At 43.1% G+C, this 24,599-nt stretch overlaps 1 protein-coding gene across 13 annotated transcripts in view; it reads left to right on the top strand.

Moving 5' to 3' along the window:
• The window catches only part of mtd (TLD domain-containing protein mustard), a 107,880-nt gene that overhangs the window by 53,625 nt on the left and 29,656 nt on the right, over nt 1–24,599 (top strand). For 9 of the 13 annotated variants that reach the window (XM_076536319.1, XM_076536313.1, XM_076536309.1 and 6 more), the window contains 4 exons: nt 8,523–8,591; nt 9,522–9,628; nt 16,481–16,569; nt 23,728–23,956. In XM_076536319.1, the coding sequence (XP_076392434.1) occupies nt 8,523–8,591; nt 9,522–9,628; nt 16,481–16,569; nt 23,728–23,956 (494 nt within the window). Of the gene's footprint in view, nt 1–8,522; nt 8,592–9,521; nt 9,629–14,406; nt 14,705–16,480; nt 16,570–23,727; nt 23,957–24,599 lie in introns of those variants that run through there. The other 4 variants (XM_076536322.1, XM_076536318.1, XM_076536314.1 and 1 more) reach the window with 2 other exon arrangements.

The following is a 24,599-nucleotide window of genomic DNA, read 5'->3' as shown; positions in this document are numbered from 1 at the left end:
ATACGGGATAGAAATTAGCTTCGGTAACCTGTTTCCATATAAAGAGGCATTGATCTAGCGCGATCGCGCATGGTGCAGCAGCATGTGTCGGACAGACGAGTAGAGCGCATATGTGCATTCATAACGTGGCGAGAGAATTAAGCGGCTCCGACACGCGGTATGCGTGCGTAAGAACGCCTTACACTTTCTCGAGCGAACGTATATATCCTTGGTGCACGAGTGAACGTCACTTTCTCACAGCGAATATACACGCCCTTCGTCGAACGAACGTCACTTTCTCGGCCGTACACGTGCACGCCCTTCGCCAGTATGCACTATAATGCATTCACCGAACTTTCCCCTAACTATCTCGCCTATAGTCGTTCCTAATTGAACGTTAATTTCTCGGATAGTCCATTAGAAAGCTACTATTTTTAGAAGAATAATAAACGGTTTTCACGGAATCGCGATGTTTGTGGATTAAAAAATTTTCATGAAAGAGCGAGACGATAAACTGTCGGTTCGCGTCGACTCGGGCCGTCGCAGATGGTTCGCGATTTTTATTATAAATGCACCGTGCATACAAGCAGCAGCGGAGCTTATCGTGTTTGTTATTCCGCGCGAGTCTGCTATCGCAGCGGGACGCGAAGCGTTGCGCTTTTCTTCGTTAAACTTTTGACGTCATTGGCGCGTGCATTTTCGATTTAACGCTGTTAAATAAGCTTCCCTTTTTCTTTATCTACGCGGCAATCGTAAATTTCAACCAATTATAAACCTGTTTATAGGATAATCTCTGTAATTTGTCAGCTAGTCGGCACGGTCATTAGCGCGATACAAATGCTAACGACCTTTTAGTCGTTAATATTTTCTCCTCTATTACGGCGAACAATGTAGAACTTGACTCGTTTCGCTGCCTTAAAGCGACCAAACTTGGTTTTAATTTTGCTTAAATTAAACTCTGACTACGGTAAATACTAAAAAGTCTGCAGTATGTCGTCACGCGTTCTATAAACACGAATACAATTCCCACGTACTATATTGCTATGCGTGGAATCGCTGAGCGTATACTTGCCATGCATCGTGTTACCGAATGATATATTACGCGTGGAACCGCTACGTTTTATTTCGCCACGCGTGGAATCGTAACGCGTTGTATCGCCGCGCTGCTCCATATTAAATCGCTGAGATAACCCGTTGTACAGCCACTCGTTATATCGCCCACTCCAAGATCTTATCGCGTTCCGTTTCCACGCGAATAACCCACAAACCTTATCTGCGCGCATTAGAAACGCGGTGCAACAGTTCTCGCGAGTCGAACAAAAGGTAAGAAATGGGTAGGATGCGAGCATTGGAGCACTGGCGGCAGGTTCGTTTAAACTTTAAACGAAACGAATTGTCTCTGTGGGTCGCTGACGCATCGCGCGTGTTGCAGGAGAGTGCGTTGGCCATCGGTTCGTAACGCGGATCGAGGCGTCACGCTCTGATTCGCTGGAACACGATGACCAGGCAGGCGCCTTTGGCTCGAACCGCGAGATAACCGAGATCCACGTTGATCACCGCGTCGCGTCCGTGGCCGTTGAACGAGCGCGCTCGCGATTTTTTTCGCCGGCTCCGCATTCCAGCCGATTATTAGCGGCTCCGAACGATAAAGCTGCCCGGCGGGGTGTGTCTCGAGATCGAGAAACCCCGGCCGAAGATAAAAGCTCGAAGCAGGAATGCTGGTCGAACCGGATGAGAGAAGAAAGGATTGAGATGTGTACGTACAGAGACTGGTTCCAGCGAACAAAGAGCGGAACCCGAAGTGTCTCGATGCATGCCTCGTGGTATAGGTGCTGCTAAGGATATTATTATTACCACCGGTGCAGCCGGTGCGGCGACTGGTTTGCCGGAGGAATGTGATCCGGGAAAATTGGTGACAAGTATCTGCTACGCTCCTTATTCAAGCATTTTCGTTACAAAGGCGCCTCGATTATGTTCAAACTACTTTTCGAATTTTCCTACTCTCCAACTTTAATACTTACAGGCTATTTTAAAGAATTCGTTAAGAATTCGAGTTAGAACCGGTCGGCTTTCAAAATGCCTCTGGATCCATAAAAGGACAGGCTAATTCACGACTTTGGGCTACTGCGAATTCGCGACCAGTTCCATTGATCGCTAACGATCTACAATAATTTATTCTTCCAGTAATTCCTCGTTTGGTTACTTTTGATGCAGTGTTGCACCTTCTTCCGATATGTATTCTTAACGAATATTCTTAAATTAATATCGTTCACGAGAAACCTCGCGTTCGCTTTCCGAGGGATCGAGCGCCTCGAAAGGTTGCTAGAAGAAAAGTTCCTAGAGAACACCTTTGTCTCGCCTACTCTAAATTAATTCAGAGAAACCCCGGCACCCGATACGCTTTCAGAATGTAGAACAAACGTATATCTCGTACGCGTATGTGTTCTCGTTGGCATTCTTTGGCATTCCTTCAGACAGTGCTGCAAGTGCAACTATAAAGGTTAGCAGCGATTCTCTGGCAGACGGGACACGTCGGAGAATCAGTCGGTGGAACGCGTTGGTACGGTTTGTTTAATATTTCGTCGTAAGTTTGAGCGGAAACGACGTCTTCCGCTTGTTGAACGAAACGACACCAGGCTCGAAACATCGAGAAACACATGCATGGAAAGGAAAACTGGCTACGGTCGTTGGTACGTGGCTGCACTGCTCGAACGTTTCTACAACCTATTTTTGTCCTTTGTAAACACGAATATGTCGCGTTATATAGTTATACAAATTCTTCTACAATTGCTTCGTTGTCTAGAGACTTTTGAAGAAATTTTCAGATTATTCCTTGAAATGTTTGATCTTCTCGAAATAGAAGAGCACGTCTGTACGTAACAATATCGATGCCAGTTGTACACTTTTTGTTCTTGAAATTACTTGACTATATTAGATTGGCAGCGTTGTAGAAGAACGGCCGCCACGGTAATCAACGCGTTAACGATACAAGCAGATAGAATTAAAAGTTGACGGCGTCCCTCGTGCCCGAACGAGTAGATTTCAATTAAGATTCGTTTAAACGTTAGACGGGAATCCACGAATACGGCAACCAACTTAATTTCGTCGATGTTAATCTCCCGCGCGTAATTGTTACATCGCTATTAGAGCGGTGTTAGACCGGTTGAAAAGTCGTCCGAGCCGAGATAAAACTGTCCTATTATGTGTTAACGCGGCAATTAGATAATTCGCCATTGTGTGGAAATATTGATATGGGTAAAGGAATAAATTATACGGTAGTAATTTGTAATCGCGATAGCTGGAATATCATGGGCGGATCGTGTCTCGAGCGAACGTTTCTTTAATTCGTAATCAGCCGGAAACGATGTTACGCGGCGCTCGTACCGCTTTTAAATAGGGGAATAAAACACGCGACGGGAGATTAAAACGAGTTCTCTCTCGAAGCGAGATTAATTTTAACGTCGTTCGCAATTTTTAGTTTTAGCGAAAGTAATTCTAACGTGGACGCGAATTATTTGCAAGTACGACAGCTTAAGGTCGCGACGTAAGCGGCATGTCGCGTTATCAAACGGTGTCAGAATCTAGTTTCGAAAGCGTCCATCGAGTCGTATTCGGTTGAGCCGATCGCGATAATTGTCATTAAATCGGACGCGTGCTCGGCAAGCAGACAGAAGCGTATTCCTCGAACGATGGAGCATTAGAAAGTCGAGTCGCTCGAGCGTGAGTTAGTGCCTCGGCTCGATAGATTACGGTTAACGGAGAGAATTTCGTAAGAAACAACGAGAAAGGGATTCTTGAGGCCTCGAACACGAGCCTTCTCCTCGCGCTCGTATCTCTTTCTGCTCGTTTCTTCCTTTTCCTTTTTTCGATCTTCGGAACCCTCAGAATGTTGCGTTCGTGCAAGTTTTTACGACGAGTAAGAAACACGGTGCTTTAACCGTCGAATATAATGGCAGTGCATCGATGTCAAGGACGGCGCTCAAAGAACAAGAGGCTCCGCTTCGTAATTAACAGATTGTCGGGACAGGTAATCGAGGGAGGCGGCCGCTTTTAAAGGACCGGTTTATTGTTCGCGACCTAACCGTTTCGCAACCACGATAACTTGTATCGAACGGTTAAATTAATTATTATTGCTCGTTGTTCCCAGTCGGAAACGTCGTATTTTTCGGCGAAAAAAGATCGCGACGCAGCGCGTGGCAATTCCAGTCGTTGCAATTTTATTTATAGTAGTTCGAAGTATCGCAATTTCGCTCGTTACATTTGTACGTGCTACAGGTGTACGTGCCTCGATTCCACGGAATTGTCGTTGCAATTCCGTGCGTCGATTCTACGCGTTGCAATCCCATTTCTAGCAATTCCATGCGTAACAGATCCACACTTGGCGACACGAAGCGTGATATAACACTTGATCGCACAACGCGCGTGTCGATACTACAGATAATGTAGTATAATTTATTAGTTATGATGGCGTGGAAAACTTTTTTGTTTTAAAATGAATAAAGCATCGAACAATATTTTTGTTTGTAACTTGGTGAATAATTCCATTAATCAACTGTAAGATCGCACTTGGAACCGTGTTTCCCACCAATATATTACCATTCATCTTGAACCCGGCAGGAAATCGTTCCCGATCACGCTTCGTTGACGAGTAATTATAATTTATCGAATACATTATCGCGAAGCGAGAAATTAGAGTTCCGAGCAAGTAATTACTTAATAGTGGATAGATAAATCGCGAATAGAAGTAGCCGTTCTTTATTTGCTATGCCATAAAAGCTTAGAATACTTGTCCACAGCAGTGTGTATCAAGCTCCGTTATCCGTTGATTTATCAACTCGGCTGAAAGCGAGCCATCGAAATAGAAATACGCCCGTAACGTTAACAGTACTTAACAAGAGTGTTTGTACAAAGTGACAGCGGCTGTAAATATCGGTTGCAGTCGTTTATAGCGGCGGAGCGATTAAAGTATCGAGAAGTTTCGTTATAAATTGTCTTGTCCAGCAACGACAACGAAGGACGAATATGCGCCGCGTTCTGGTATTCGTCGCGCGGATTAAAGTCGGCGCTGGAATTCCAATGCGATCCGTTATACAATCGATGCGCCAGCCTTATCGATCTGTAACACCATCCACGGTAAACGATTCACCGGGCCGATTGCCAATCGATTGTCATATTAGGAGATTCATTTCCGGCGAGTGTCCTTTCGTTTCCTTTTGACCCTGTGTCTCGCTAACCGATCGTGGCCTTCTCGTTAATCGTTCGATTAACACGTTCCGATCGGGGTCGCTGCCACTCGCCAATGAATTTCGTCGAATTAATTATAGGTAAGAAGCTCCCGAAGTATCGACGAGATCTTTTTCTACGAGGGAAATCGCGAGGAAGAGCGATGAGATCGCTATAAAGAAAATAGCAGGCTAGTAAATCTCGGCGAAAATGACCGTTCAGCGTTCGCGTCGTAAATTCAGGCGAGTCGGTGTTGTCTTAGCCTGTATTTCAAGCGAGCTGACGAGTAACGAGGATTAAAGAGATAGGATTGATCTGAAAATTTCGCGCGATCCGGTTCGACTCTCGGAGGAAGAGGAAAATTTCGTCACGAACTGGTATCCCTCGACCATGGAAATTGGTTTCCTGGTTAGATACTGCTCCACCTTGAAGAGTCACGGATGCGGAAGGTGAAGGATAGTTGCTCGGGAATGAACTCGTTGGATACCTAATTCCTTCGTCCGGTTTAAGCAGTCTCTGGAGAAGATGTCTCTTCGCTAACCGTGTCTCCGAATGTATTATTTGCGAGCTCCTTTGTCCAACGAGGATCTCCGTTAACGTCCCTGAAAGTCCTTGCGAAGGGAACTCGACCGGCGATATAAACCGTGACAATATATCGTAAATCTTCCGTGTAACGTAAAGATAATCGTATAGGAAACAGATCGAGCGGAGTTGACGTACCCTCTGGGAGATACGCTCCCACCGTTCGAATATTCGAATCGAAGAGAAAAGAGAACAAGAAAACGAGAATGTATCCCAGAACGAATTCCGATCTCGTATTCGCGGCGCATTTCACGCTCGAAAGCGAGAGACGACTTCCGCTTCGAAAAGCGGCCTCAAACGGGGACACTGACCTTCTGTCGATCGACGGATCGATACACCACGAGCTGAATCTAGGAAGAGGCCTTGAACGACCACGAGAACGTTCTTTTACCGGCAAGGACAGTTAATTAATCTAAGGTAATAAAGGATCCAGAGGTGCATAGACGAGATCTAACTCGATCGTGGCCCGAAATTATTATTCCGTCTCGATTCGATCCGTCGGTGTCTCCTACGTTAAGTTTATTATGCGGGTAATGTATTCAAACAGCGAGCACTTTGTACGTGTACGGTGTTTTTCGCGTGGTACCAGCAGGGTGAACGAACCTCTCGAATATAGAGACCGCTTCTTGCCGACAAATCGCTACACGGTTAGATCGCTTAAATAGTTCGAGCCACGTTTACTGCAATTTAGAAGCGGTCGAGCTCGATTATAGTTGCGCTAGGTTGGTTATGTCAACCACTCGGTTTAAGAAACTCGCGGATTCGATATACGCGTCTGACAGTTCTACGCATCGTGAGTGATAATTTCGCGCGCGGTAACTGCATCTCTGACGGATCGATGCGTGATCCAGTTACGCGTGTTTCGTGTGTCGCAATTGCTCCTTTGAGAATTTCAGTCGCTCTGTCTTTCGTCTTATCGATATTATTCAAGATACAACTTAGCAAATAATTCTGATATCTGTTTCCATAGAGGCGTTTAAAATACATGTTAAACCGGTTGAACAAACTCGTCGCGATAATTCTTGGCCGATTCATCGAGTATTCCCCAGGTTGGATTCCGAGAAGACAGCGATCGATATCGACGTCTGAACGTCGACGCGCGTATTGTTCTCTAGGGAATATTTTTGCGAAAGACCGCGCCGGCTGGGAAGACCAGCGATGCGGCAGGTGTCGGTAGCAGGAAATTTCGAAACGGTGCACATACACCTAAGAATCGCCTTTCTCCCTTCCGATGGCAGTCAGCTTTTACGATTCCGCCTTATACGTCGCTCGGGAAAACCCGTTTGCAACGGACTAACGCCGCCTTATCAGCTCCATGCATCTACGAAATTGCAGCGCGATAAACGCGTCGCTCTCCGTCCCTTGATTGCGAATTAACGACCACCGGACGTTTGATTTCTTTTTAAACGCTGGACATCTGGGTCAAGATTACGAGCTTTCGGAAATTGGAGCATCCTAGGGAAAAAACTGAAATAATTCGTTCCTCGCGTGAAGCACGCACGCCAGTTGAAATCCGGCTTCCTTACGAAGCTTTACAAATTTAGAATTAGATTTGGGATTATAGAGATTCAGAGATGTAGGTGGTACGTGTAGAGTAACGGAGCAGAAGATCGAAGAAAATTTTCGATCAGATTGGTCCAGATTTATCGCGTCAATTTATGTTTGAACGGCACGATGCAAGTGCAGGCGACAGTCAGAAATACGCGTGGTCGTCGGGTAGCTCGAAAATAGAAGTAAACGTCCGAATGCAGATTCGCGGTAACGAGTGAACTCGTCAGGCTAGCTTGCTAATCGAATTAAAGCGTCGCCGGCAATTAGCGCCGGCTCGAAAGCCTGGCTGCGCGGATGCATCGTTTCAAATCGACCGAATCCAATTCGCGTTGGACCCGGCGCGGATCTGTCTCGATACCGAACCCGGTTTCTCTCCATTTTTCTCCGACGTCTCTTTCGAAACTCTCTTTGTTAATCCGTTACACCACACTCTCGTTCTTCGTTTAGTTACGAAACAAAGTCTCAAAATCTCGAACAATTACGAAGCCTGACAAGAAGTTTCAAATTCAAACTCTCAAAGCCTAAAGTTTTCGGACTTCCTCTCAAATAGTGGCTATATTGAACTACTTTGAAGGAGCTGCATTTATCGATCAGACGTTTGACAATTTATGACCGTCCATAATAAGAAAAATGGAATACACATGCGACTGTGTCTCGTCACAAGCACGTGACAATGATTGCAGCTACCTCTTAGCGACCATAAATATTTATAGCTGCACCGTGCATCATGCATGAAAGGACTACAATATCATTCCCGATGCTTAACATCGTTGATATCAGAAATGCAACGGCCGATTATTACAAATTGCTGATCAATTTTTTAATTATAAAGTATCATTAGAAAGCTGTATTAAACTAGCCACAAACTACAGGAAAATATCTGTTAGATTTAACTGCACGAGCATCCGTGTAATGATGTTTTTTCTTGCATTTTTTTTTTTAATATAGCTCGCTTGCGTTTCGATTTATCAAGCTTTTTATTGAACATTTATTTTATTTTCTGCGATGTAACATGAACGTGAACATTAACAGTATCGATCGATATAGTTTCATTGGATGATTTCGAATATAGTTTCGGTCGTTCATGTTACACCGATGTTTGATATTTTAAGTTTGTTTTAAGCATCCTCGCACGTAGTTGCATGCGTTCTCACTGCTGTTGTTTTGGATTGTTTGTTGCACATTAGGTCCAGGCGAATGTCCCAGGATATCACGCATTCGAGATCCACCGAAAACCTCACAGCATCTTATTACAGGTACGTATGTCTAAAAGCTTCGACGAATGGCCAAACGAATACGGCGATAAATCCAACGAAAATTTCAACGATTGTTAGGTTTATGTGGATGGATCGAGTGCAGATACTGGATACTTGAAAATTTGAATATATGAGGATTTAAGTATTTGAGATGTAGAATCTTGAAATTAGAAGAGTATCCATCTGTGCTCGCGACTGCCCGCGACTTGCCCATGCGGCGGAACATAATAAAATCACGCGAGAGGTGTTTAACTGTCGGTAATATAGCATAAAGACAAAAAGTGGTTGTCAACCGGAGGGATTTACCTGTTGCAACATCGCGTCGTGTAATTTGTTCGCGCCTCGTGCTCCGTCACTCGTGAAATTTACTTTTTCCGCGCTCCGCGATTTCATTCATGATTCAAGCTCTATCGTCGCTTGCCGCTATCTTCGCCGGCCATTCGTGTCCTCGTTGATTCGTCTTGTAGAGTTCATTTAATACAACGACTCGTGGCATGGTTCGTTGCATCGTGAAATTGCATTGTGTCGCGCCTCGCCGGTCTCTCGCTTTTGCAACCTGAGAATAATACGCGTTAGTAATTCCCACCGTTTAACGCTTTATACAGGCTCTCCTCGCAAAAAGCCTACAGCGCCAACCTTGCCATATGCTCTCGATCAACTTCTCCAGCTCCCAAATTCCTTAACTTTTCAATTCTCAAATCCTCGAAATCTTTCGAAATTTCCGTATCTGAAAATTGTCGGTTACATCTGAAAAAAAATTGCGTAGCAGCGAAGAACAATCCGAATCGTCTTCGAGACAAATCGGGCAATTTCGTGATTTTTTTTTCGGGACACCCTGTATACGGCGAGCGTTAAAAATGGAAAGTGAACGGAGAGAAAGCGTGGAGGCTTATCAATGAAATTCTTAATTGGAAACTTTTTCTTTCGCAGGAGCAAAAGCCGCAGCGTGGATCATGGATTCACGACGCCTTTCGATCTGGATTCTTTGAGGAACAAGGTCGAAGGACGATTCGAGTCGGTCGACAAACTTTCCAAGGGTAAGTCACTGTTTTTTTTTCTTTCGTAATCATACAGGATATCCGTTTTATCGTTGACCGAAAGAAATAAACTAGATCGAGAGTGAAACGAGATATTCATTTTGGTTCGAGTCTTCGTAGCTGATGGAGTTTGGAAGTGTTTTTCTTCTATTTGTCTAGGAATTTGGACATTCAGTTAATAGAATTGTCGTAATTTTTAGTTCCAAGAACGTCTTATCATAGTCGACAGTTAGGAGAATTTCTTAACCGTTCCACGATTAGTGAATTAAGGAAATACGGGTCAATTGTAGATCTCCGTTCATATTTTGATAAAGAACAAGTTTATCGAAGAAAAGATTATACTTCGCCATTTAAAATCCACTCTCGGAGTCTAAACAGATAGCATCGTTCGATTAACCGGAATCATAATCGTCGTTTCCCTTCGTTGAATTTCAATCGTGTCTTCTATTTTTATCTCCGCGCAGATCTTCGGATATAGTTTTATCTCCGGAGGGGAAGCAATTTTCAACGCGAAAGAAGAAAGTGATGTACGATGCTTCGATAACGAACGTTCGATTTTTTGCGAAACTAAACTCGTAGCGGAAGTGCTCGATCGATCGAAACGCGCGGATCGCGAACGATTCATGATCGGTCGTCGACGAAGGTCTCGATCTTCGGTGGCGAACGTCGTCGCGCGTATGCAACCTTACCAGCGCGAATTACATTGACTTACTTTCTTAAAGTGGCACGAATGCCAGGTTTGATCGATCGCTTCGCGCGTTCCCTTAATTGACATTCTCCCAGCGAAAAGATTTATCCGCGTGCTACCAGGCCATCTCTTGTCGTCGCTCGCGATACAAATCACTGAGATTATAATCGATACTTTTAACGGAATCCACCGTTCCTCGAAATCGTAATCTCGCCGGATTTTCAACACATCTACACGATATAAGCGAAAAGGCAGTTTTATTGACGCAGATCCGACACGTGAACATCCTTCACATTTTTCTCGTTAAAACAACACCAGAAGAGCGAAATAAATGAAACTCGATTAACGCTTGTCCAAAGAGAACATACATCGCGATTAAAAATCGACGACAATACGCGAGAGGTTTAAAAAGGTAAACCGTAATTTGGGTATTTCGGTGAACAATCTCGATCGTGGCAGCTAACGGCATTGCAGGAGGTAATTAGATAAATTTCCAGCAGCGACCAGCCAGGGAATTCGAACGACTCTGTCATTTGGCAAATCCTCGACGCCCATTAAAGGCACACACGTGCACACGGCTCGAGTGTTATGAATGCTCGTCGTGTGTACCTGCTGCGCTGTATCTGGCCTGACATGGATTCTGTGTTTAATAAAGTGCTCGCAGAGACTGTCGGGACAGGCAGGATTTAAATTTTCGAGGTAATCTCCGCTCGTGCAAACGATACTCCCGCTGCCGTTTCATCCTCGCTACCTGTATCTCTGCCATCCGTGCAACTCCACGGAAATTAACGTCGATATCGTGTCCGTTTAATGAAACGGTAACGAGAACTTAATCGCGGACGCTTACGTTTCTGATTTTCATTTCGACGCGTAACCGTTTCTTTCTTACCGATCGTTCGTAACGTTTTACCGACGAGGATTACACGTTCAGATCAAGATTCCTCTATAGATAAATTTATGCAATGTATGTTGGTATGACTAGAATTTTAGGAAAATAGGGACAAGGTGGTAGATTCAGAGAATCTTAAATTTCAAGAAGTTCCAACATTTTCAAATTAACTCCAACTTTGACAGAGCACTTCCCATTTCGGAACCTTGTATCTCGTCGTTGGCAATCTAGCGAGACCTGCAGATCCAATGAAGTCATCCAGCAGCGAAGCGAAATAGATCGCTTTTGTTATTCTCGATTGCTTCCCCGAACCGAAGACTGCTGATTCGGTGTTTGATAGATCGACTTATTATCGTCACCTAATACGATATTTTCGAACACGTGGGGAGTCGATAAAGCCGCTTCGATCGAACCGGTATCGATTCTAAGAGTTTAGCTGTACCAAGAATTCGATGCCATTTTGACTAAACAAAATAAATTGGAAACAGAGTCTTCATTTACCAGCCAGCTGAAATCAGACTTTGATGATTTTAATAAAATAGATTCTTGCTCAACGTTATCCAATTTTGTGAAATGTTTATTAACATTCTACAGTTTGTTTTATGAAAAATTGTGACATCGCTAGGTGCAATTAATTTACCCAATTTAAGCATACATGTAATATACATAAATAGTAAACATTAATAATTTATAGCATGTGTTTATATATGCGTAGAAAAATCACTCGATCAGCCGTAACGTTTGATCCAGCAACAAAATGTGTTATTGGATACCGCCAGACGATGCATTTACATATTATCAACGGGTTGATTCGTAGAACTCCGAGGTCTATAGGTGGCAATGAAAAAAAAACCAAAAGAGAATCGAACGAGACGGGCAGAAAAGTTAAATAATCGCGCCAACGCAACGGTGACGCGATTGCAACATGGCTGTGATAGTCGATCATAGCCGTGTGACTGAGCAGGAACGTAGTCCGTGTTGTCGTCGCGGCTCGTCAGTTAGACATCGCTCGTTCGCGACGCAATTTTTTCACGCGATCGCCTCGAAATCTCGCCGATATCTATCGAACGATCTAAAGTCTGAAAAGTGTCGCGACAATAAGACGAGTGCAAGACAGGACTCGGATAAAAGCGTTTGTGTAACCGTACGCGGTTATAATGACTTAAACCGTGTTACCTTGAGATTAGAAACCGGTCGGACGAAACCACGGAAAAACACCGTTGAATCATTTGTTTAACCGACTTCCATCGCTCGCTACCGGCAAACGATCGACCACGTGGACACGTCGAGAGAAAGTGAAACGTCTCGAGCACCCACGAGTGGGCTTTCGTTCCTTCTTTTCGTCGTTATTCTAGACTCTTGTGTTTGTTTATTCCGAGAGGTTATGATTCATCGAATACTGTCGGTGTTAATGCGAGTGATAGGAAAATTTGGTGGCATAGAGGTGCGTTGCGAATAGCGATGGGTATTTCTGACTTGTTCACATTTTTCGGCTGGCGCACCCATGTCTACATTTCTGAAATTTTTCAACTCTGAGACACTGAAAGTTTTTGATTATATCATTTTTAAAATTGTTCAGTTCAGCAATATTCAAGAATTTGGAGACTTGCAATCGATTTTTAAATATATATTCACATTTTTGTAGATATTGAAAATACTGAAGTATATAAATAAATTATAGATTGTCGTTATCGTGCTATTTAAAGTAATCGCAGAAAAAGTCAGATCCATTATCTCGATATGAACAAGTTAATCCTATTAAGGTGCGTTAATCGTTATCGCCAGTTTGCACACGAGTCGATAAAATAATTTCCATCTATAAGACTCGATAAGTACAAAAAACTTGACCGGAAAACGTAATCAATATTATGAGATTGTTTAAATATAATTGGTTTAGCGACGATTTTTCTGCGCAAAATAATTTTGTAACCGAAGCAACGAGATAGAGTATAGTCAAGTCAGCTTTAGGTGTTCGTTAGCAAGGTAGATTAGTCTTACTGCTAGGTTGACGGTTAATTAACACGCTTTGACTACCTCGATGAAAACAAAACCTGTGCATAACATGATAGTGTTACTAAATCATTTATGTACGATGATGAACAGAAAGAGTAAAGATACAATAGCGAAACGATATGTAATTAATACAAAATTAAGTGGAACGATGATATAAATGTTTCGGAGTCAACTTTCGTTCGTTTACTTTGCTCGTTTGTGTTTTTAAATTTGTATAATTTTAGATATTTCTACGTCTACACTATTTCTAGCTTAATTTCCAAAATTTCCCTGGAATTCAATACGATTCGATAATCCGAGCTTTCTTTTCTGCTTATTTTTATATTCGCTGGCTATCGTAATTAGCTACAGCTAATTAGAATATCGAACATCGTGCCGCAGAGTGCAATTAATTTCCGTTCCGCAGAGATGGCTATTATACAATAACCTTAGTCCGGCGAGAAAAACGCAAACATCGAACAAAATGATCGAATAATAGTATCTATTCTTGTACGCTCTTCCTATTCGTCGCTCGCACCTATTGTCGTCCCATCATCTTATAGCATTTTAATTACCTCGCGGTCTGTTGACTCGATTATTATCGTCGACATCCGAAACTGCATTAGCATATTAAACGTCATATTCAAACGGTCGATGTCATCTAACGTTTCGATGTCCTCGATGAAAACATCGAATATAGCATTCAATTTACTTCCTGCTTTTCTAACTATACGATTCTTTCGTTGTCATCGAATTTTTTAACTTTCTAGCTCTGACATTAGTTTGATCCCTGTTGCACTTCGTTATCCGACGACATCAGGGGGACCCTCCCACCTAATTGGAGCAACAAAATTTTCTACTAATACCCTTACATAATTCAACTAAAATAAAACGGTGCAATTATATGTTTCATTGCGCAAGGTCATTCGTGTCGATTCTACGTCTCCTTTTCGATTAATGGCGCCCTCTTTTTATATGGGTCAACGAAGTACCATCAATCAAGTTGCGGTAATTGACTTGGCTGTCGTCGTTCGCGTTTCTCCCTTTGTCTTCTCGCATTTTCTTGCGAGGACCCTGTTTCCCCGCAGCTAACACTATTCCAGCCGCAAGTTTAATTAAAAAAAAAGTCACGAAGGTTCTTGAAAGTTTACCTCGTCCCACCACCGAACTATTGTTTACAGAAAATGAACGGTTTATCGATTTCGTTGAAACTTTGAGATACACGCGCTATTTCTCGTGAACGAAGATACAGTGAGACGGTGTCGCGAACAAAGTTAACGAACTTGACGAACATTGTTTATTCAACGTTCGCTCGAGAGCAAGTAGATGAAAATCGATCGTACGAGCATGTCAACGTCGTCGTGGGAGTTCGTCGACTACGAACCGAACAATATTCGCATCTTCGAGAAGACGTATCTGGACTATGTGGTGTACTACACGGTCAACGGAGAACATTTGTCTTGCTCGGTTCACAAACCCTTTCGACACAGTTCCTCTTCGAGCACAGGTATACCCGCATCTTCTACAGCTCCTTTCGAAATAATCGGTTCGTCGATAATTGACGTTAAACGAGTTCGCTTCGAGATAAAAATATTACAAGTAGAGCTAATCTACGATTTTGATACGAGAGACGATCAGTGTCAGTTCGTCAAATTACGTACTCAACGACCTATTTCATCGAACATTGGACGAGTCGTTAAATATAGTCGTGATACCGCCTCGATATTTCTGCCATGCTAGTCAACCGATTGTCCAGATCTGTAAACGGAATGATGAGTACCTGACGACAGACACAGAACGAGGGTATGAAATGAAACTGTAATGAACAAGTGTCTCACGAAGGTTTAATATGGATAGTTGCGAAGTAGGTCTGGGACGTTTGATTACATCTGGGATGCTCGAATGCTATGAATAAAATTTGAATATTTTCATGTGCTAGCATTGTTACCGAATATCTTTTCGACGTTTCTTACGCAAAGTTTTTCTACCTCGTCAACGGTATAGATGCATGATCTCATTGACCTATTTATGTGGCATAATTGTTCGGAATTCTTATATAATTCTCCTTCCTTACATCTCGCGTTATTGTTTCGCGAAATTACGTTAGACTCCGTTAAAGTGCAATTGATAACGTCAAGCGTACTACAGATAAACCGGTATCAGCAGATAACAGGTATGCGTTTCTCTGAAATCCAAATAACTATCCCGGAAAACTAGTAGCGTTTTCACTCGTCGTTCAACGGATGATTGTCCTTTTAACGACGAAGCCTAACGGAAACGCCGTGTACCGTGATTAATTTAATTGCAAGCTACGTTTAAGTCTGCATTCTTGCCAGACAACTTGAGCTATTCACGTTTGCTCGTCGAGTCGCTTCGAGTACGGTGTAAATTTCTCTGGAATTTCTATGGACGAAAATCTTTGGTTCCGTTTCATTTACTTAACCAGACGACGAAACAGTTTATGCGAAGTTTCAAGCAAACTGTTCACAAACGATTGTGATACTCGGGAACATTTTCAAGTTGGTGAACCGAATTCGAGAATTTGGGAATTTAGAAGTGTCCAGTTTAAAAATAACTTCGAATGAAACATCGTGTTAATAGCGTGGGTAAATATCGTTGAGTAAAGTTGGTCGAATTTCTTTCACAACGTCCGATTCACCCAGTAATTCTTAACGGAGGGAACAAATTAACACTCGTTGCTTTCATCTTTATTCGAGATATTAACACGTTCCCTTTGTTTACTTAAACTCCGGCTTTAAGGAATTTCGTGGGTGTTAATTGTTTCGCTCAAAATTTGTGATTCACTAAAAAAAAACCGTCACGACCAGATAACGAAAACAATCATCGTGATGAGCAGTTTGACGAGTTTTAAAATAGATCTCGTGCGTTTCACAGCGCGTTTCCTTGAATAAACGAATTTCTGGACACGTGTCCGAATCGTAGTACTCGATAAATTGACAGCGATTAAAGTATTTGCCTCTCGTGTTTGTCGAGTGCAGCGATGGCTGCTCTCTTATCGTCACGTGCGTTCTATTTACTCGTTGTCTCCGGTTGATTTCGTATTGGAATTAGAAAATTAACTCGAATTTTCTAGTTTCGTTGTATTGTCTTCGAACAGTAGGTTTGAACTCGTGCAATCGAATATAGTTTTGGTGATTTCAATGCCCGCAAAACGATGTTCCAACTCTCGATAAAATTTAATATCGTTTTCTGGTTGAAATAATTAATGAAATTTGTAGAAGTAGAAAGTTGTTAATCGCTGAACGTTATAAATTATTTTCAGATTCAGACAGCGACAGCAAAGATGGCTCAACGACGCATGAGAAGAAGCACGGACGTGTTTCACAGCCCATTAACACGATCGCCTACACGGTGAGTAACGTTTCAATGCGTATCGAATAATAAGATGCACTCTCGAGCGTGAAAAAGCCTCGCTGAACGAGCCAGCAATGGAGCTTTTGCACGGATGATCGAGAGCCATGAAAAACGATTGGAAGTCAAGGAGAGACGAGAGCGTAACCTCTGCTCGAACGCGTAAATACATATCTCTCGTGAATTAAATCGTTCCCGACCGATTCGTCTCTAGAATACCGCTGCATTTTCGACGCATTTTGTTATTCGTGCTCGTTCGAATATCTAGTGAATAATCGATGCATTCGAAATAAATGGACAATCTTGTTCGCGATAACCTTTTCAGTTCACTTTATTCGTACGGATTCTAATTTTCGTCCTAAATCCCTGAATCTCTACTTTTTGTAATATAATTTGTCGGTAGAAACGCGAATGATTTCGGCTGAATTTAATCGAGACATACTCGTGCACACCTATTCGTAAATCTGGGTCGCCATTGACCCAGTTGCGCGACCGAAGGGTAAAGTAGTAGAAGAGAAAAGAAGCGGAGTAACGCCGTTCATGAATAGAGATTTTCAAAATTGTTGAAAATTGCGTCGAATTTCGTTAGAAGACGAGGCTCCGGCGTTTTACTAGAAATATCTCGTGTAGCTACTTAGTATGCAGCTGGAATTCCTGGAGAACGGAAAGGTGGGACGGGATGGAAAACGCGTCGTTTGAATTCCGGAGCAGCGGAAGCTCAAAAACCCGGTACACCTTGTATCCTGCGATAGCGTGCCCGCTCGATCGATAAGGGAAATCGAATAATACCGATTCGAATTCTGTCGCGAGATTTCCGTCCTCGTATCTCCCGTTACGAAAATTATGCGCCGAGCGAACGTCTGAATGGCGATGGAAAGATTCCATCGAATCGCTCAAAAATTCCCGAACAAACTTTATATAAATGTTTCAAAATTATTTACACTGGGATATTCGCTTAATCGTTACGGTAGCGTCATCTGTGCGACGGTCGCCAACCGTTAGTTAGACACGTATACGGTTAACACCAAAGTATCGGTTATTGATAATAATTCAACGGTGGTGTCATTTAGTACGTCAGCTGTAAACGGTCATTCACGCCGCGTTGATGCTTCATTAATTGGTTGTAATAGCGGCTCTTTTGGGAAATAAGTTTATTAGATTTTTATTGTATTCGACAACGGTGCTGAATGGTCCCGTTAGACGTTTTCCAAACTTTTATAGGCCGAGGCTTTTGAAAACGGTAATTCCTTCTGACGCATTTGCTCGCGATCATTCTGTGAAGTCCCAAATTTCTAAATTCTTAACTTTCTGAAATAACAAAGTCTTAAACTTGAAAAGTACCGAAATCCCAAAGTCCGAAAGACGATATCGAAGTCGCTCCTCGCGTTAGATCGCGACGTCTGAATATTTCGAAAATTCTCGCGAACCGTCCGATTGCTAAACGGTCGTTTAGACTCATTCAGCGCGATGTTACTTTTCAAACAAATATTTATAAACGTTTCGCAAGCGAGTTTCGTTGAACTGGCCTCGCTTTATGAAACGTAACTCGCTCACGATGTAAGTGGACGCACGCACGCTAAATTACTCGCGGTGTATGTTTGGTCTCGGTCGTGCGTTGCATAATGGCGCGCTTATGCTTTCTTGAGCCTGCATATGGATGCCTTTCGCAAATGGACGCTCACTTTCTCGACGTCCACGTGCATGCACACACGTCGCGCGATACTACAAATCGATACAGCATTCCTCGACTATATAAAGCTTAGAAATATAGTACGCGCGCAAACGTAATATTTATTTCATCCGGGGTGGTTTCGTGAAATACGACTTACGCGGTGTTTTATTTACTTTTCCTCTTACACCGAAATAATGGATTATAATAGAAAGTGGGAAAACACTTTTAAGATCTGCTCCTTTATAGACCATAAATGTAATTTAGATGATACTTTTATCAGGGAAACGGTGCGATAAATAATTCAGCAGCTGAATTAAAAATTAATTCGTTCCTTCGCAGGTCATAAATATAATTTACACAAAATGTGTCTCACATAAAAATGATGCGATAAATAATTCAGTAGCTAAATGATAAATTAATTCGTTGTTTTACGGACCATAAAAATTTGAAAATGGGGCAGTGAATAATTTAATAATTAAACAAGGCTTGGTATCGAACAAGTGGATCCAAAGAGTACAGTTCAATAATGTCGCGAATTCATATCCGCCGGTTAATCGGCACCTATCGCTTATTAAATAGCAAAAGAAGTCTCAAAGAGAAGCCCGCTTCGTTTCCCAGCAATGTCGCTTGCAAATAGATTTTACGAGACGCTTAAAACGTAATTCGTGTCCCGGGGAAATTCATTAATTATTCCGCGACACCTCACCCTCCACCGCTGATTGCTCGTTGTCTGTTCTTTCTGTATCCCATTTAAACTTCTATCTTTCGCCTCGCGTCTCCCACCGACGAAGATGGAATCGCCACTATACCGAGAAATTAATGGCTTTCTGTTAGATGCTCTAAACGTCGCAATCTGAATTCTATTTGCGTTTCAGTTTTAATATAACCGACGCGAAAGAATGGACATAAATCCGAAGCTACTACGCGATTCATTTTCTTTTCATGTCGTACGCGAGTTCGCGCGATTGATGCGTCTTCCCGTCGAAGAACTGGATAATAAAAATATGAGCGATGTTGATTTACTTCCTTCAATTTTTTCCGCCTTCGCGCCGACACCGGCTGCCATCATCTTTCATCGTGGTTATCGATTATTTTACTTCAGCTTTTTGATATTCAACCTTTTGTGCCGTTTTTTTTATAACATTATGGTTCAGGTCTTTTAAATGACAAGGTGTCACCGCTCGTTATATCGCCAAGGTAGCAATATTTCAGTACCGGACTGTACGTTGGTGCGCGCTTATGCTGCAAATTAGAAAGAAGCACTCGAACTAACCACAATTCTTTTACGACGATTCGAGGCGACGGTGTTCATCGAAATAACGCTTCGTCGCGTGAAAATAGTACTCGAAACGGTATAACGTAATGTACGTGACAGTTCCTGAAACAGAATATTACAATGTTCACGTAACGGTTCACTGCAATGCCTGTGCAACACGACCAGTATCATCTTGCAAGGTTACTGCGACATTACGGTGCAACGTTCTGCGAAACGTTACCTGTCAGCGTTTAACGTTTCCTTTGAGCAACTTCCAGTTATCGATGGAAACAAGAACGCGGCGAATTGAATCGAAACACCTCCGCGAGGCGACGAGATCCATTCGTCTTACGAATTCGTTGCGTGCCACTACGCATACCGAATTCGAACGTGTACGGGATGCATACCACGAAACATTCGTTCCCTGATAGATCGTCGACCAACGTTTCCGATTAACAGAACCGGTAAAGTAACGTCGCAGAAATATTCATTCAACCGCGACTGGTTTAGCCAGTATTTTATTTTTATCCTTCGATGATGTTTTTTACGCTACATTTTTCAATTTTCCAAATTCTTCCACTTTTGAGTCTTCTCGATCAACAGGAAGAAATACTTCCTAGAATATTTCATCGGTCAGGTCACGGTACTGTCTTCTCCGAAGAGATTTCTCTTCTGTTTTGATCCAAGCTTTTCTAATGCAACATCCGCGAGACTTGCTCAAGGGACCGGAAGCGGTGTTCCAGCAACGAGGAAGCTGAATCGTTACACAATGGGATACTCGACAGTCTCGATGGAACGCCATGAATCTCGAGGCTGTCGTTTCTCCTCTATGGTGGTTGCATCACGAACGCGTCGTGCTATGAAGTCGTCTGAAAATTTAATTGGATATAAATAGCAATGATGTCTAAACACCGGTGAAGCCATTCATGACCGATAATAAGGTTGGTCGCGTGCACATCCGATTATTTGGCGTGTGAACCGACAGGATGTGCGTCGCTTTCTGCTATAAACTTACTACACGCACGTAATTGGGTATACTTGTCGGTTGTAATCGTAATTAAAGAGTAGAACTCGCTGTTGATTTACATCCATATTAATGAATGCAAATTCTTTTAAAGCAATACTTACAGTCTTCTTTATTTCTCTCCGATTAAAATGTTGACGTTATATTTTTGCACGAAGCGAATAAATTCTCTCTGTTTCCGTCTCGGCTGCTGGGAATAATTAATTAAAGAAATTAACACGAAATTACCGTGTAGAAGTCGAATTCCATCCTGACAGTTTGCGCAACGCGCTCCATTAGGGTGTCGTTGTTCGAAAGATACTTTCAGCACTTTCTAACCCATTTTTAAACCCATTATGGCCACATAAATTGTTACGTAAACGTGGTGTAATTACAAGATCGTGTGACTTGAACCGTTATAGAAAGTTCCTTATAACGCTCAATCTAATGGCGTATCCCGAGCACCGGCTGATTCCAGCCTGTCTTTCCATTATCCTGTGCAACGGTACCGGGATGACCGTGATTGCCCTATAATCCCAACTGTTGTACTGTAATCAACGTTGCTTCGAACCGTCGCCGATTAGAGATAGCTTATGCCATCCGTTTCATCCCCTTACACATCTTTGATCGATCGATGCCTGTAATCCGACTGTGTCCCTCTTATCTCTCGCTACTCTATTCATCCGGACGCGCGGATACATCATTGAAACGATTAATATCCAAACTGCGAAATACCTAGATTGCGTCGTTTAATGATAATAGCTGTTGTATCGACACGCGCTGCATTGCCATTCATTATATCGGTTCGTGTTGGGTTACCGCACGTTCAATTACAAAGCTTCGGATTACCACTCGTCGATTATCTGTTCAATTAACGAGCTAAAAATTACTGCGCGTTGCGTCGACACGAATTTGGTTATTATTTTATGTCGCCGAGCGTTGAATCATCGTTACGTATATCCAAACGTAAGAGTCTTATTTTCATTTCATGCAACGCGTCTCATAGGTCGATAAGATTTGGAAACGCAGTTGGTCTCGAATATAAGAAAGGTAATTACGCGTGGCCGGAAAAGCCGCGAGGGAAAGAGGGAGGACAGCTTTGAAATGTGTCAGAGACCGGAGTGAGCTTTTATCGAATACGTAAACCGCGAAAATGTGGCGGACGACCCTGAATAAGAAGCTCTTGGGACGAAAGACGCGAAACGAAGGTAACCAGGCTACGTGGAAAGAAAAGAGGAAAGAATCGGGACAACGGCAGCTTTCTTGCGCGATCTTTTGTCAACGGGACAGCAGCTCTTCTTCTTGACGGTACCGGGCATTCTTCAGTGATTCTCATTTTAACTTGCCAACAAAAACCTTGTCTAGGTTCATTCTCAAATATCTTTCTATATTAATTAAGGTACATCCATTTAAAAGAATGTAAACGATAGTAATTTTTTGTTCTGCCAATACAACTGTTATTATCTAAAGAGAAAGGTTCGTTCCGTTGAGAATCACTGAACTAAAAGCCGCAGAAACTGAAACAATGCCGACTCGACCTCCTACCCCCTCGTTTCACAAAACATCATCCCTCTTCTTCCCTTATTTCGTTCTTTCTTCTCCTTGCCTCGCCTTAAAAGCTTCATCACCCCGATTCGCGGCTTTTTATCTCCCTTATTCGGCCCTACTTCAACCCCTATGCATTTTCTAACTTTTCCCTCTTGCTGCTCTTTTCTCGAGAATCCACGACTTTCTTCTCGCGATCGTTAACGAACGCGAAAGGCATCTTCTTCGATGTCATCGCGATTATACGACAGAGGATATTCGTCGATATCGTCCTTGGATTAAATGGTTCGTTAGGTCGACTCTCGTTTTACCGGACCCTCGTTAGTTTCTCTGTGTAATCGCTTCTCGGATTTCTTCAACTTCGGTTACTCTTTCGATCGCGAAGAGACTCTTTGTGATAGACTTCTTATTTTACCACCGATGATCGTCGACGCTCGAATCTCCAGACGAATTCCTGAACTTGCAACTTTATCGAGTCGAGGACGCGAGCGGATACGGGCATTATGTAACAGTTATTTTTAGTACGCGAGCTTGCAACTTTCAGGGTTTCTCGTTATTTTACAATTAAAGCGAGCTACGTTGTCCTTTACGCGGAGTTTTACACACACCGGTACAGAAATATCCTGTGACCGTAGAAAGAATCCCGAACATTTTTTCTCGAAAGCGAGAGAGAGAGAACCCCGGCATAGATCCCAGTTCCCAGGCGGAATTCTAACGAGAATCGCATTAGTCTCGAAGCTCTCGAGTTACAGAGCGAGCGCGTGTTCGGGTGTACATTTCAAACAGGCGTCTAACTTTCACACCTACTGGCCGACACCTGTGTGAGCCAACCCTAAATGCAAATCACTAGACCACGGGTTACGCGCGAATAATAGATGGCGTAGCTCGGCTCGATCGATATCGCTACTCGAAAAGCCAATCGAGAGGATCATCGATCGTCGAAGCGACGCTTTGACGAGGGCAACCTGGAGCGGTCTGAACCGTTACACTGGTTCACGTGCCAGCGGGGCTTTTGCCCGCGCGAAATCGGCCAAATATCGGTGAAACGTAATTTCACGGCTCAGTGCCGATGCTACGTCATAAACCGTATCTTGTGCCTCAATTTGCAGACGTTCCTGATGATCCCGTTTTCTCCTTGATGACACCGTTTTCGGTTAACCAGCCTAACTTCGTACGTGGCTAACGTCTGAAATTATCGTGCGTCGTGTTGCTTCAATTTCCCACGCCTCGAGTTTGATCGTTTAAAATTCGTCGCAATTTCTGTAGCAAGCGCTGTATCCTGCTTGTGACGTTATATTATTGTTCTGGCTTCGTTCGGGTTACATCCTTTATCGTATATTTGGAGTAGGAGTGTTCAGACCCGGTTATAGGATCGTGGTGTTGACCATAGACTGGCCTCGCGGATGACCTTGCGAAGAATTCGATTGCTCGTAGCTCGCCGAAGATACGCGTATTAAACGCGTCGAGAATAAGTGAAACACCGTGTAGAAGAGTTGTAATCGCTCGCAAAGACAGCCCGTTGATTTACGTCTGCCGTTGATGGGTCGTAAAAAGAAAACGGAGCAACGTAAAGAGCCCCACCCGGTGACACTAGTACGCGGAGCGTAAAATAGTCCTGCCTTTTATCGAACCGACATCTGTCAGTTAGACGGTTAATTTGTGTTTGTGTTTCGTTTCGCGTAGGTGGGCGACAGGGACACGCTCACGTCTGTGGCCGCGAGGTTCGACACAACGCCATCCGAGCTGAGCAAATTGAACAGGCTCGGAAGTACTTTCATTTATCCCGGCCAGCAATTGTGGGTACCGGCGAAAGGAGAAGGTCGACCAGGAGGCGAAACCACTACCGACGCGCCTAGTCCGGATCCTTGTCACGACCACGAGTCCCAAGATGACCTACCTCCAGAGGAAAAAGGTAATTATCTCGATCTTTTTACGATTTCGCTAATTCTATACCTTTCTAGCCTCCTTTTCGTAATTACACCACGGGAATAGCATCGGTTCGAAAATTCTTCTCCGTATACTAATTCTAATCTGTATCGATTTTCTATCTCGTCACGTAACACTGACGACAACTTGACAATTGTTGCGTGAGATTCGAAGGATCTATTGTTGACATATCAGCCATGCAAGCTCATTGAAATTTTCACGCTAGATTTGTTTGCAGCGGATTAATATTTGCTTTACTTGCATTTGTTTTCTCTTGTGTCGATATAACTGCGAGTTCTATGTAGGCTACCTTATAACGTGAAATTCGTTAATTGGAGATCAGACCCCCTGCACTGTCTAGCTCGTTACGCCAATGTGTATTGTAGGTCATATCGTCTATGGTAGGGTTTGGTCGTAGAAAGGAATCTTAACGGGCTAAGTTAGGTCAGTCGAGTCTAGTGAATGTCAAAGAAATAACGCAGTCGATTCTGCGAAACGAGTTTTCAGTCTAGCCGAATTTCAGGCGTTGGAATTTTGTCAAGTTTCTATTTGGTTCTATGATATCATCCGACTTAATCTTTATCTCGAGGCAGACTGTCAAGGAATGCTACATTTTTTACGTACGATGT

This window comes from Megachile rotundata, chromosome 10 (assembly GCF_050947335.1).
Source record: "Megachile rotundata isolate GNS110a chromosome 10, iyMegRotu1, whole genome shotgun sequence".
In the NCBI taxonomy this organism is placed as follows: Eukaryota; Metazoa; Arthropoda; class Insecta; order Hymenoptera; family Megachilidae; genus Megachile; species Megachile rotundata.
This window is presented reverse-complemented; position numbering and strand designations above follow the sequence as displayed.